The 13,104-nt window shown below is 50.7% G+C and overlaps 2 protein-coding genes across 4 annotated transcripts in view; one reads left to right on the plus strand and one right to left on the minus strand.

Moving 5' to 3' along the window:
• Positions 1-1,346, minus strand: part of Scnn1a (sodium channel epithelial 1 subunit alpha) — a 30,501-nt gene extending 29,155 nt beyond the window's left edge. The window contains exons 1-2 of one of the 2 annotated variants that reach the window (XM_027428322.2): positions 793-1,346; positions 628-711 (exon numbers count right to left, since the gene is read on the minus strand). The gene's annotated coding sequence lies outside the window, so the exon portion shown is untranslated. The remainder of the gene's footprint in view (positions 1-627; positions 712-792) is intronic. The other variant, XM_035448461.1, reaches the window with a different exon arrangement.
• A 159-nt stretch (positions 1,347-1,505) lies between these two features.
• On the plus strand, positions 1,506-7,992 carry Ltbr (lymphotoxin beta receptor). Of its 2 annotated transcripts, XM_027428323.2 has the most exons (10): positions 1,510-1,751; positions 1,879-1,975; positions 2,252-2,377; positions 2,454-2,606; positions 2,977-3,073; positions 3,240-3,319; positions 5,368-5,475; positions 5,734-5,759; positions 6,490-6,706; positions 7,080-7,992. In XM_027428323.2, exons 1-10 carry the CDS (start codon positions 1,659-1,661, stop codon positions 7,319-7,321), a joined length of 1,239 nt encoding a protein of 412 aa, XP_027284124.1. In that variant the 5' UTR covers positions 1,510-1,658; the 3' UTR covers positions 7,322-7,992. The 2 variants fall into 2 exon arrangements, with proteins under 2 accessions (XP_027284125.1, XP_027284124.1); XM_027428324.2 differs by lacking the exon at positions 5,368-5,475 and having other exon boundaries at positions 1,506-1,751.
• Positions 7,993-13,104: the final 5,112 nt, after the last annotated feature.

Consider the following 13,104-nt stretch of genomic DNA (forward strand, 5'->3'; position numbering starts at 1 on the left):
AGACAGAGTGGCACATTAAGGCCAGGCAGGGCTCCTCAGTCTTTCCTAAAACTCCCTCCTGCACCAGCATTTTGTATCCCCACCCAAAGCCCGTCCTGATGTCTGATCCACCATGAAGACCGCCAGTCCTCAGGTGAACTATCTAAGAGAAGACTTCCCCTCATCCCTGAGTCCCCTGAGTCCCAAGGAAGGCAGGACGGATGCTGACATGAGCTGGGCTCTGAAAATCAGACCTGGACTGCAGGTACGTTCTGCCAGAGTAGCTAAGCAGTGCGGCAGCCTCCATTTATTCCATGACTGTGTACCTGGCATGTGGTATAAGCCAGATCATGCTAAACTCTGTGAGCCCAGACTTCATATCCAAACCAGGCAATAGGCCATCCCACAGCCTTGTAGAGAGCAGACAGGCAACACAAAGCAGACATTAGTCTTCCTGGGGGGGGGGGGCTCTGTAGCTGCCTCCTGGAGGCATGGACTGAAATTTGGGGAGTGGGTTGTGGGGGGCCGGGTTAGGGAGTGGCAGCCAGTGGACCAGGAAAGAGGGGTGTGTCACAACCGCAAGCAGCTCTGAGCTCTTAACGGTGGGGGAAAGAAAGGGGTCGACAGGCTAAACAGCCTTGGACCTACCTGCACTCATCTGCCTGGCACCCCGAGGTCGGGTGCTCTGCTCCAGAGGTAGGGAACCTACACTGCCTGGGCTCTCAGGTCCCTCTGTTCAAAGAGAGTCACGGGCTTATGGACACACAAGCTGGAACTGGGCTACCCAGCCTGAGCCCGAGGTCCGCAACTCACCAGGACCTAGGTTCTCATATCTCCCCCCACTTTCCCTTTGAGAGATCCCCAGAGGGCAGAAAGGCAGGTTCAGGGCCAGCTGCGCTCTCCCCAGTGTCTTGTGGTGTGCCCAATAGTGTGTGGTGTGGGTGGGCCAGCAGGGTGGAGGCCTGATGGCTTGTTACTGTGGTAGCTTTTCTGTAAAAAGTCAGAGTGGGACAGGCCTCAGTTTCTGCCAAGTGGGGTGACGGGCCAGACGTGGCATCTGCCAGCCACCTCTGGGTGTCTCTGCTGGATGCGCTGTCAATCCCTGGTGCAGATGCAAATCTGGCACCCAGATGTCCACTGCTCTGCCTCAACATCCATGCGTTCCCGGGTCAGCTCTGCCCCAACATCCATGCGTCGCGGGTCAGCCTCTGCCCGAGGCTCTTGGAGGTCAACTGGACTGATGGCTAGCTACAGGCTCTGCTGCCCCTCTTCCGCCAGCGGGTGGTCCTGATCCGCAGCCCCTCGGAGGGCCAGGCTTCAGAAGAAAGCTGGAGGCCTGGGTTCCGGGCCTGCAGCTCTCACGTGCTTTCCCGGCCACCCCCTCCCGCCCTGCGTCGAGGCGGCCAAGCCTGTTCCTCTTCCCCCGTCGCGATTGCGACAGGCCGGCCTCTGCTCCCAGAGCTCCCTGCCCCCGCCCCCGGTCGGCTCTCTCCACTCCCACTTCCTGAGCCCCGCGCTGGAGCCCTGGAGGCCAGGCCCGGCCGCTCCCGGCCCCCGGGGGCACGTCGGCCCAGCCGCCAGGCTTGGGAAGTCGTGGCCAACGCTGCTCAGGACGTCCGGGCTTCCCACCTTCCTCTCTGGCCTCCACCCGGTCTGGTCAGCCGACCCAAAAGGCCGCCATGCGCCTGCCTGGGGCCTCTCCCTGCGGCCTGGCCTGGGGGCCACTTCTGCTGGGGCTCTGCGGTATCCTGGGGGCGTCTCAGCCCCAGCCGGTGAGGGAGGGGCGAGGTGGGATGGGCCTGGTGGGAAAAAGGGCCTGGGCAGGCTTCTCTCTAGTCCCTTCTGCCCACCAGAGCTGACCCTGCCTTGTTCTCCTCTGTCTCCGCCTCCCCCTGGAAGGTGCCCCCATATCGCATAGAAAACCAGACTTGCTGGGACCAGGACAAGGAATACTACGATCGCAATCATCAAGTCTGCTGCTCCCGCTGTCCCCCAGGTGAGAACAGTGGCCCCAGGAAGCCTGGGTGGTAGAGGTGGGTCAGAGTGACACCAGCCAGCTCTGGTAAAACTAGCTGGTAGAGAGAGAGAGACCGGGAAGCGTTAGCCATTGTCACACGGGCACTGAGATTTGAAGGAGGTAGCTGCATAGCCAAGAAGTCAGGATAGGGGGACAAAGAGGCCAAGGAGAGAGGCTCTGTGGCATGCAGCAAGCAGCAGAGATGGGGGTAGACTCCTGTCTCCTGACAGCCCTCTTGTCCCACTCACCTCACAGGCAAGTTTGTCTCTGCTGCGTGCAGCCACAGCCAAGACACAGCTTGTAAGACTTGCGCCCCCAATACCTACAATGAATACTGGAACCATCTCTCCTTCTGCCAGATGTGCCGCTCCTGTGACTCTGGTGAGTGGAGTTGCACCTGGATGATGGGTGCAGCCGGGACCCCAGCTCCTCTCTGACTCTTTCTTCTCCCTCCCAGTGCTGGGCTTCGAGGAGGTTTCCCCTTGTGCCAGTGATCGGAAACCCGAGTGCCGCTGTAAGCCAGGGATGATCTGTGTGTATCTGGACAACGAGTGTGTGCACTGCGAGCAACCTGTAATGTGCCAGCCTGGCACGGAAGCGGAGGTTACAGGTCAGAGGTCACCGAAGGGAGCCAGTGAAAGGCTGCTGGGTGTCATGGGCAAGAAGGACTGGACTGTGTCCACTGGTGGCTCCCCATTGGAGTTCTCTTTGCCATAAAATACCTATCATTCCTGGCAAAAGGCTCACAGGAGAAAGGGAGGGGGGATCTTCGAAGACATGAATTGGGACAAGTGTGAGGAGCTTAGAGGTGGCTCCTGTCAGCACTGGAGGAGCGTGGGAAAAATGGCAGGCTGCAAAGCCAAGCTGGGCAAGGTAACAGCTAGAGGACAGACAGCCTGGCAAGGAGGAGGCACGAAAGAAGCCCACAGCTGGCTCACACTTGTCCACTCACCCTTACTGGCTTGCCTTTCTTTGGCCAGATGAAGCTACGGATGCTGGCTCCAGTTGTGTCCCCTGCAAGCAAGGATACTTCCAGAATACTTCCTCCCCTACAGCCCGTTGCCAACCCCATACCAGGTGAGAGTGCCCCTTCCCACACTTTCCCCCAACTCCAGGAAGCCCAGCTGTTGTCACTCCCTTCATCCTTGACTCCATGCTCTCCTGGCCATTCCCCTACCATGTGTACCCGGAGTCCCAGGTACCAAGAAGAACAGCCCGGCTCACTGTCCTATTTCCTCCACAGATGTGAGACCCAGGGCCTGGTGGAGGCAGCTCCAGGCACCTCCCACTCTGACACGGTCTGCAGAAATCAATCCGAGCCAGGTAGGAGGTTGGGCTGAGGTTCACCAGATGGGGGCGGGGGGGGGTGTCTGGGAAAACGCCTCAGTCCTCCTCATCCAGAAAAAGGGGAATGTGCATCTTTCCTCCCAGGATTAGACAAAAAAAAAAAAAAAAAAAAAAAAAGAAAGAAAAAGAAACATTCCTTCTAAAGAAATTGCAAGGAGCTGACATATAGTTCAGTGGTAGAATGTTTGCCTGGGATTTGAACCCAAGTACCACCAAAAGAAGAAACAAAAATTTGGAAAGCTAGACGTGAGAGCATACCCAGCATTTAGAAGGCGGAGGCAGGAGAATCAAGAGTTTGAGGCCAGCCTGGGCTACCCAGGGAGACTGCCTCAAAAGAGGGGATGGGAATTAAAACATCCCTAGACTATATTCTTACACTTTAAAAATTACATATATTGTGCCAGGAAAGCCTCCTGTGCTGAGTTGTAATTGTAACTGACTTTGTCATTATTTTGGATGTACTTCCATCATAGAATTCATTTACTACCTGAATGCCTCATTGTTCACTTCTGCTGGAGTCATGCTCCTCCATTTGACTCTTTCTAGGCTTTCTTGTTTCTTGGTTTCTGTCTTCTAGGAACCTCACCAGTTTCCCAGCCCGGTGGCTGACTATAGGTTGTTTCTGAGACCATAATCATTACTAATTGCCAGAATGTAGTAACATTTTTGAACGAGCAGGTATTTGTAATTACTGCTTCCATGTATTGAGAACTACTCTGAAGCCCTCAGTGGTCCCACTTAATCTGCTTAATGATTCTATAAAGTGGAGTTATTCATCGGCACTGATGGGAAGAGAAAACCAAGACATTAAATGATTTGCCTGAGATCACTGGGGGTGGGGGTGGGGTGGGGTGGGGGTGTGTGAATCGAGTTATTAGTGTCTGTATGTAAGTCTTTCTTACTCGGGGTCCGTTTATAAGGTACACATTCTGTAGAACCTTTTAAGACTGCATACAAGGTGTGGTGGCACATGCCTGTCACCCCGGCATTGGGGAGGTGGAGGCAGGGCTTTGGGGCTGGGCTGCGTGGAACCTTGTCTCTGAGAGAGGGAGAAGGGAGAGAGAGAATGAGACTTTAGCTGAAATTCACCCCTTGAACTGAGAGCCCGTCTACTCTTACTATCCGGTCTGACTCGTCCCATACATTCCTATGCATTTCTATTCATATACAAAATTTTTACGAAAAGTGGAGTGGTAAAACTGTTTTGTAACTTAACATTTTTTGACAGGGAAGAGTTGGCACATGCTAAGTAGATGCTGAACCACTAAGTTATCCCCCAGCCCCTATATACTAGCCTTTCAATTAACAGTGTATCATAAATATTTTCCTATGACCTCTCAGGAATTTTCAGCTATGCATCAAATATCACTAGCATTTCAGAGCTAGGATTTTAGCCAGTCGGCCTGATTAGCCTGCTTGTTTTATATATGACAAACCAATGCTCAAATAGGTGAACTGACTTAAAAGACAGGCACCTAGGTGTCCAGACTCCTGGTCCAGTTTCTCTCCATGCCTTGCATTCTTCACTCCCTTAGGCCACAGCTGTGGGTGAATCGGTGTGGGCAAGCCTGGGAAACCAAAGTTCCATCTCTCTGCCTCTTTCCTTCCTGAGCCCTGCCATGAGCAAGGGGGTGAGCAGCTTGCAACCCCTACTCTCCCTGAGGGCCATAGACCAGGCTCAGAAGTGAAGTTCTCACAGCCACCCAGGAGCAATCTCAGGCCCAGTCACAGAAACGGGGCTCTCCCCTTAGGACCGCCTCCCCTTCCTGCTGCCCTTCACCTACTTCAAACCTTAAAAACCAGCTGGCAAAGCTTCTCTCACCCACTGACTGCAAGAGGTCTAGACATCACCACTCAGGCAGTCTCTCTCATGTGGTCAGGAGACCCTTCCCAAAGCCAATCTCAGCCCCTGGTCTACAGCCCAAGGGAAATGGCTCCAAAGAGGGAAAAGGCTGTCTGGTGTCTGGGAGAGGCTCCTCCCCCATGTCCTTTGGTGTCGTCATTCTTGTCTGCCTTCCCGGCAGGGACAATGCTGCTGCTGGCCATCCTGCTGCCCTTGGTCTGTCTTCTGCTCTTCACCACTACCCTGGCCTGCGCCTGGACGAGGCACCCCTCTCTCTGCAGAAAGCTGGGTAGGAAGGAGACACTGCTTCCTGTCCCCTCGCCAAGGTGGCAATGGAAGGGAGGGATATTCAAGGACAAACCCTGGTGCACAAGACTCTCAAGGGAGCTGGATATCATTCTCTCTCCTAGCCCCCATTGTGAGCCTAGGGATGAGGGTAAAACTATAGTATCTTCCTCTGGGACTCTAGGGTTGGCAGCACACAGTGGGTAGAGGTTGAAAGGTTGGGAACTTCAGGCCCCTCAACCTGTTTTGTTTTTCATTTCAGGTACTCTTCTCAAGAGGCATCCAGAGGTAAAGGAGTGGAAGAAGCCAGCAAGGAGGGGCGGGGCTGTGAGGTCAGGAAAGGGAGACTTTAGCCTCCATTTCATTCCACTGACTGCTTGCTGACTGCCCATGTTCCAGCCTCCATTCCAGGCACCAGACATACAGCCCAAGAAAGTACCTCCCATCCTGGAGTTTGCACATGAGTGGAACAAGAATAAAATTCAAAGGCCAGGATGTTAGAACACTTAGCTAGCTTGTGCAAGGACCTGGGTTCCACTGCCAGTGACACAGGAGGGGAAAAAAATGTTTTATCCAGGTGTGGTGGCTCAGTCCTGTCATCACAGCACTTGAGAGGCTGAGACAGAAGACTCACCATGAGTTTGTGACCAGCCTGGGGCTACGTAGTGAAATTCAGGGCCCGACTCAAACACAGCAGCAAGGATAATGCTATCTAAATAATAATTCTATATATCAGGTGGCAACCATAATAAAGGTGAGATGGACAGTGAGTGACAGGTGGACGCAATGATTATTTGAGCAGTGAGTTGACGAAACGAGGAAGCTAACCGGGGAACCCTTGAGGAAAATGCTCTAGAAATTGGAGAAGCATTAAGTGCAAAGGCCGTGAGGCAAGAGACATGGTGAGAAACAGAGACAGACAACGAGTTGCCAGAACACAAGGAATAGGGCATGGGAACTAAGGTGTGATGAAGTCTAGGCCTCTGACGTTGGCTGGTTCTCTATTTCTCTTCTACAGGGAGAAGAATCTCCCCCCTGCCCCCCTCCAAAAGCCAACCCACGTTTCCCTGACCTGGCAGAGCCACTTCTGCCCATGCCTGGAGACTTGTCCCCAGCCCCTGCTGGACCCCCAGTGACCCCGGTCTTGGAGGAAGTGGTGCTACAACAGCAGAGTCCCCTGGTCCAGGCCAGGGAGCTGGAGACTGAGCCTGGGGAACACAGCCAAGTGGCCCACGGTGAGCTGGGCAGGCTATAGGGAGAAGGGAGTGTGGGGAGGAAGGGAGGGGTGTGGGTGGGTTAGTAGGGAGAAAGAAGGTCCAGATGAAATAAAAAGGTCCAGAGGCAAAAGAGAAGGAAAGAGTCAGAAACAGAGGAGTGTGGCCAGCACTTAAAGCTATAGTGATGCTGGGGTGTGGGCACGCCTGTAATCCCAGCACTGGAAACAGAAGGATCAGGATATCAGAGCCATCCTCCGCTACACAGTAAGTTTAGGCCAGCCTGGGCTATGTGAGAGCCTGACTCGAAGGAATAGCAAATGAGAGGTGGGATTGGGAAGAAAGGAGAAGAGAGTTCTGGAAGCATCCCCTCTCATTTGCTTCTCTCCCACAGGTGCAAATGGCATTCATGTGACCGGAGGCTCTGTGACTGTCACTGGCAATATCTATATATACAATGGGCCAGTGCTGGGGGGCACACGGGGCCCTGGAGACCCCCCAGCTCCCCCTGAGCCTCCATATCCCACTCCTGAAGAGGGAGCCCCTGACCATTCTGTGCTCTCTACACCTTACCAGGAGGATGGCAAAGCTTGGCATCTGGCTGAGACAGAGACAGTAGGGTGCCATGCCCTCTGACAGGGCCAAGGAACCTATTTGCCACCTGATGCCTGATGGTATCTGAAAAAGGCAAGGAGGACCGAGGGTCCAGCACCTTCTCCCTGAGGCTGCTCTACCCACCAGGACTCGCAGGGTCTGGGTAGGCTCTGAGAAGCAGAGCCCTAAGAGACTTGGCCTCAGGCAGCTCTTCAGAGCAGAACCGGACACTAGCAGGGCACAGTGCCTGCCCAGGACTCTTACTATTGTCTGAGCAAGCCTGAGTCCTTGTTACAGACCTACCAGTCCCAGAGGCTGCACATATTCAGCCTCAGATGCAGGCATGGCTTGTGACCCTAGCTGCTGCCCACCGTGACTCTCTGCACCTTAAACTTGGCAAAGGAGGGAGCTGGTGATAGAGTCACTTGCAAGGACATCACAGGGACCTTGCAAGGCTTCGTGGTGCTCACCCCCAACCTTCAGAGGCCTTGAGGGCTCATACCATGTGGACCAAGGTAGACCCTGGGTGAAGATGAAGCTGCATGGAGGAGCATCCCTCCCTTGCTCCTGGGGGAGAGGATAGTGAGACAGTGAGCATGGGGGTTTAGGTATCATTACCAGGTATCCAGGAGAGTTTGGGAACAGGAGAAAAATGGTAAGTGTATTTATAAATTGTAACCACATGCAAATAAAGACAAGATTGAGATCCTTTATTTTCTTGGGTTTTATATAGAAACACTAGACCATTAGGACAAAATGAAAGGCATGAAATATAATCAATCCCTCAAAGGTACTCCTGGAAGGTCCCTGGGATTGGTTCAGACAGTGTCGGCAATAAGCAACAATGTCTGAGTACTGCAGGGGAGTATTCAACACACCTACGATATGGACTGACTCGGTCCTCAAGGCACACACAAAGGAGAAAACAGACAGAGGAAGCCATTTGTTCAAGTCAGCTGCAAATGGCAAGGGGGTCTGTACCCAGTTATTCCTGCGCACATGTCTTTCGGTGGTCTTGTCTTTCCCAGGCAGTCTCAGCACACAGCCAAACACCCCGCTGCCCTGCACAATGGAACGTAAGGTTGGCTGAGAGGTGGGTGTTCAGTACCTACCATGTGAGAGGCCGAGTTAGCGCTGTTGGTGAACAGAAATCTGGGCTAGCTGAATCCTTTCAGCTCAGAAGGAGTGGTCATGAGTGTGTATGTGTGTGTGTGTGTGTCTGTCTGTCTGTCTGTCTGTCTGTGTGAGTGTGTGTGTGTGTGTGTGTGTGTGAGTGTGTGTGTGTGTGTGTGTGTCTGTGTGGGTGTGTGTGGGTGTGTCTGTGTGAGTGTGTGTCTGTCTGTGTGAGTGTGTGTGTGTGAGTGTGTGTGTGTGTGTGTATATGAGTGTGTGTGTGAGTGTGTGTGTGTGTGTGTGAGTGTGTGTGTGTGTGTATATGAGTGTGTATGTGAGTGTGTGTGTGTTATCTTTAACAAAGGAAGTAAAAACCTTTCAAATGTCCCTTGCCCCTTCATTGGCAAATGTTTGCTGCTCATGGATTTAACCACCATACTGCCCAGCAGAGGTGGCCCAGAGCTTGAAGGATTGCTCAGGGCTGACTGATCCTTCCATAAAAGGCAGCTCTTGCGGATCCAAATGTTAGGAGCTCCGTTGCTGGCCTTCATCAAAGATGGTATGGCAGGAAAACACATATCCCAGGAGTCTGAGTGGATGGGTTATTCAAGGTTGACTGAAAATTGGATCCAGCTTCCTTCTGCACAAAGTAAGTAATGCGGAGCAGCGTCTCCACCCAGATAAGTCTCCCCCTTTGTTGTGCTAGAGCCGAACGACACCAATCCTTAATAATTATTCCAATGTGTTAGGTTTTTTAAATTACTACATTCTGTTCAATAAAATAAAGGGGGAGTGGGGGGGTGGAGGACTCAAAGAAATGGTGTTCCGGGGCCATCAGGATGGCTCAGGAGGTAAGGGCACTGGATGCCAAGCCTGGTGGCCAACTCGGATGTGCAGAACCCACATGGTAAAAGTAGAGAACAAACTCCTGAAAGCTGTCCTCTAATATTCTCTCCCCCCTTACACACACACACACACACACACACACAAACACACACACACAATGCTGTTCAGACACAGCCCCGTGTGACACTGTTCAAACTGAGGATTATGCCTGCCTGCACTGTACTAGAACTGAACAAACTCCTGTTGGTCTCCGAGCTGAGTATACAGATTAATTAGGAAAAGCTGACATCTTCCTGTGTTGGCTCTTCATGTCAGAAACAGCACATCTGTCTGTCAGTACTTTTCTGTTTGCATCCAACAGTAGCACATCAATGTTTTCTCGCCCTTTCTTGTCTAGTTTATTTCTAGGTGTGTTTATCCCTATTAAGTGCTATAGGAATGAGACAATTTAATTTATTTTTTCTTTTGTCTTATTTATTGGATTTTTCAAGACAGGGTTTCTTTGTATAGCCCTTGGCTGTCCTGGAACTCACTCTGTAGACTAGGCTGGTCTCAAACTCACAGAGATCTGCTTGCCTCTGCCTTCTGAGTGATGGGATTAAAGATGTGTACCACCACCTAGCTTAGGAAGAGGGAATCTTAATTGAGGAAATGCCTCCATAAGATTGGTCTGTAAGCCGGGTGTTGGTGGCACACGCCTTTAATCCCAGCCCTCAGGAGGCAGAGGCAGGCAGATCTCTGTGAGTTCAAGACCAGCCTGTTCTACAAGAGCTAGTTCCGGGATAGGCTCCAAAGCCACAGAGAAACTCTGTCTCGAAAAAAAAAAAAAAAAAAAAAAGATTGGTCTGTAGGTAAGTCTGTGGTATTAATTAGCAAATGATGTGGGGGAGGCCCAGCTTACTGTGGGCAGTGCCACCTTTGGGCAGGTGGTCCTGGGGAGTATAAGAAAACAGGCTGTGCAAGCCATAGAAACAAGCCAGTAAAGCAGCAACCCTCCATGCCCTCTGCTTCAGATCCTGCCTGTGGTCCCTGCCTTGAGTTCCTGACCTGGCTCCCTCAGTGATGGATTTATGAGCTGTAAGCTGAAATAAACTCTTTCCACCCCAAGTTGTTTTTGGTCATGATGTTTTATCAAAACAACAGACTCTGCTGGGTGGTGGTGGCACATGTCTTTAACCCCAGCACTCAGGAGGCAGTGGCAGGCGGATCTCTGGGAGTTTGAGGCCAGCCTGGCCTTCAAAGATACACAGTGAAACCCTGTCTCGAAAAACAAAACAAAACAAAAAAACCAAAACAGAAAAACAACAACAACAAAAACAAAACCAGAATCCTAACTGGGACAAATAACAAAACAAAACCAAAAAACCACAACAAACAAACAGCACACATGTTGGGGCTATAGAGATGGCTCAACTATTGAGAACTTGCTACCCTTGCAGAAGACCCAGGTTTAATTCCAAGCACCTACATCAGGCAGCTCACAATGGCCTGTTGCTCTTGCTCTAGTGGATTGGATGCCTTCTGTTGGCCTCTCTGGACACTGCATGCACAGGGGCCACATACAGACAAGCAAGCACTCAGGGTTACATACATAAAAAATAGCTTTCAAAAGTGTAAGCACACACATAACATCACACCTGTGCATGTTTGTTCCACCACTACTGTCCCTTGCATTTAGCATATTCTCATTCAATGGGAATTTCAGTCGATGTGTTGATTTTGCTACATTAAGGAAGTATCTGTGTCTTAGCATTTCATCAAGATCAGACGGCCAGTGAATGAAGAGATGTAAATAGAGAGGCCGGGCAGAAACTACTGCAGCAGGGTGATGGTTGAGGGGATGACCGGGGGTACCGTGCGGGGTGAGTCAGCAGACTGTCAGATGAGCTGGCATCCGGTCTCCCATTCATGGATTTGGCCTGGTGGTTTGTTAAATTAATCTGAGCCGCACTTTCAAAGTTCACATTTGGAAGACATTAAGTATTTTCTATGTAGCCGTCATTTTGAGATAAAAGAGCAAACAAAAACAAACTTGGTTGAGAATGTCCTGGAGTTTGTGCAATAGTTGCAGAGGGATTAGCACTAAAAGCACAGAACCGGGGTCTGATTCAGGCTTGAAGGTCAGGAAATGCCTCCTAGAGGAAAGTTATCATGCAACCTGAAGAGTAATGAAAAGTTTCCCCAGGGAGAGACGAGGAGACGAGGGAATGGTTTGTAAAGGCCCTGCGGTGGAAGGGACACTTTGCCTGGTGCTAGAGAGCTTGGTTCCAGGGAGCTGAAACAGGAGGCAGGTTGTTCAGACACACACTGTAGTGAGAATTTGAACTTCACCCTGGGAGCCATGAGAGGCCACTAATCTTTTTCCAATGTAGCAAAAGGCATAAAGTGTACCAATGTTCAAGTGAGAGACAGAAAGGCGGGTGACGGGGGTCTAGCAGGTTAAAACACTTGCCTTGGTCCATATGCCCAGCTGCTGAGCCTTTTCTCCAGAAAAACTTTACTGTAAAAAAATTATAAAGACTGTTACAATGTTATACTCATGTAAGTATTCAGAAGATATGATTTCAGTCCCTTGACACTCAGTAATTCCTCCCCGCCCCCCAACACACACACACACCTAGGCTGGGTTTTTCTGTGAAGCTCTGGCGGTCCTGGAACTCACCTTGTAGATCAGGCTGGCCTTGAACTCACAGAGATCTGCTTGCCTCTGCTTAGGGATTAAAGGCACGTGCCACCACCATCTGGCTCGGTAATTCTTTTAAGATTGGAAAAATGTATTTTTAATTATGTGTGGGTGTTTGTGTCTAATGTGGGCATGTGCATGCAAGTCCAGGTGCCCACTTAGGCCAGAGGCATCAGGGTCCCTGGGCTGGGGGTACAGATGCTTGTGAGCCGCCTGACACCAATGCTGAGAATCTTTTCCTCTGGAAAAGCAGCCAGTGCTCTTAACTTCAGAGCTGTCTCTCCAGCCCCATGCCTCAATAATTCTCATTGCTGGAACCCTAGTCTATATTCTAGGGGACACGTGATATCTGGGTTTAGGGTAGCCTACAGAGAGATCCACTTTTTCTCTTCATCTGGTATTGAGGGGGGAACCCAGGTTGCATGCTAAACAAACATTCTACTACTGAGTTACAACCCTAACCTAGTGATTTTTTTTATAAAGTGTTAAAATTATTATCACACTGCCCAGACTAGTTTCACATTTGTGATCCTCCTGCCTCAGTCTCCTGAGTAGCTGGAATTCAAAGTGTGCAACCACTTCAAGCTTTTAAAATTCATTTTATCTTTTTTATTATTTATTATTATTTTTACACACAGTGTGGTCATTAGACAACTTTGTAGAGTTGGTTCTCTTCTTCTACTTTTTTTATGTGGGTTCCTGTGATGGGACTCAGGTTGGCAGGCACCAGGCTTATACGGTCAGTGCCTTAACCTGGAGTTATCTTGTTGGCCCTTTATTTTTATTTTTCGGTTGTTTGTTTTGTTTTGTTTTTTGGTTTTTGTTTTTTTTTATTTTTTATTTTTCGAGACAGGGTTTCTCTGTGTAGCTTTGGAGCCTATCCTGGCACCCTCTCTGGAGACCAGGTTGGCCTCAAACTCATAGAGATCCGCCTGCCTCTACCTCCTGAGTGCTGGGATTAAAGGCATGTGCCACCAACGCCCGGCCTTTTATGATTAAATGTTTTTTTTTTTCTTTCAAGACAGGGTTTCTCTGTTCTGGAGCCTCTCCTGGAACTAGCTCTTGTAGACCAGGCTGGCCTCAAACTCAGAGAGATCCGCCTGCCTCAGCCTCCCGAGTGCTGGGATTAAAGGCGTGCACCACCGACGCCCGGCCTATTTTTATTTTTCATTACTTAAAAAAA

This window comes from Cricetulus griseus, chromosome 8 (assembly GCF_003668045.3).
Source record: "Cricetulus griseus strain 17A/GY chromosome 8, alternate assembly CriGri-PICRH-1.0, whole genome shotgun sequence".
NCBI classification, from domain to species: domain Eukaryota; kingdom Metazoa; phylum Chordata; class Mammalia; order Rodentia; family Cricetidae; genus Cricetulus; species Cricetulus griseus.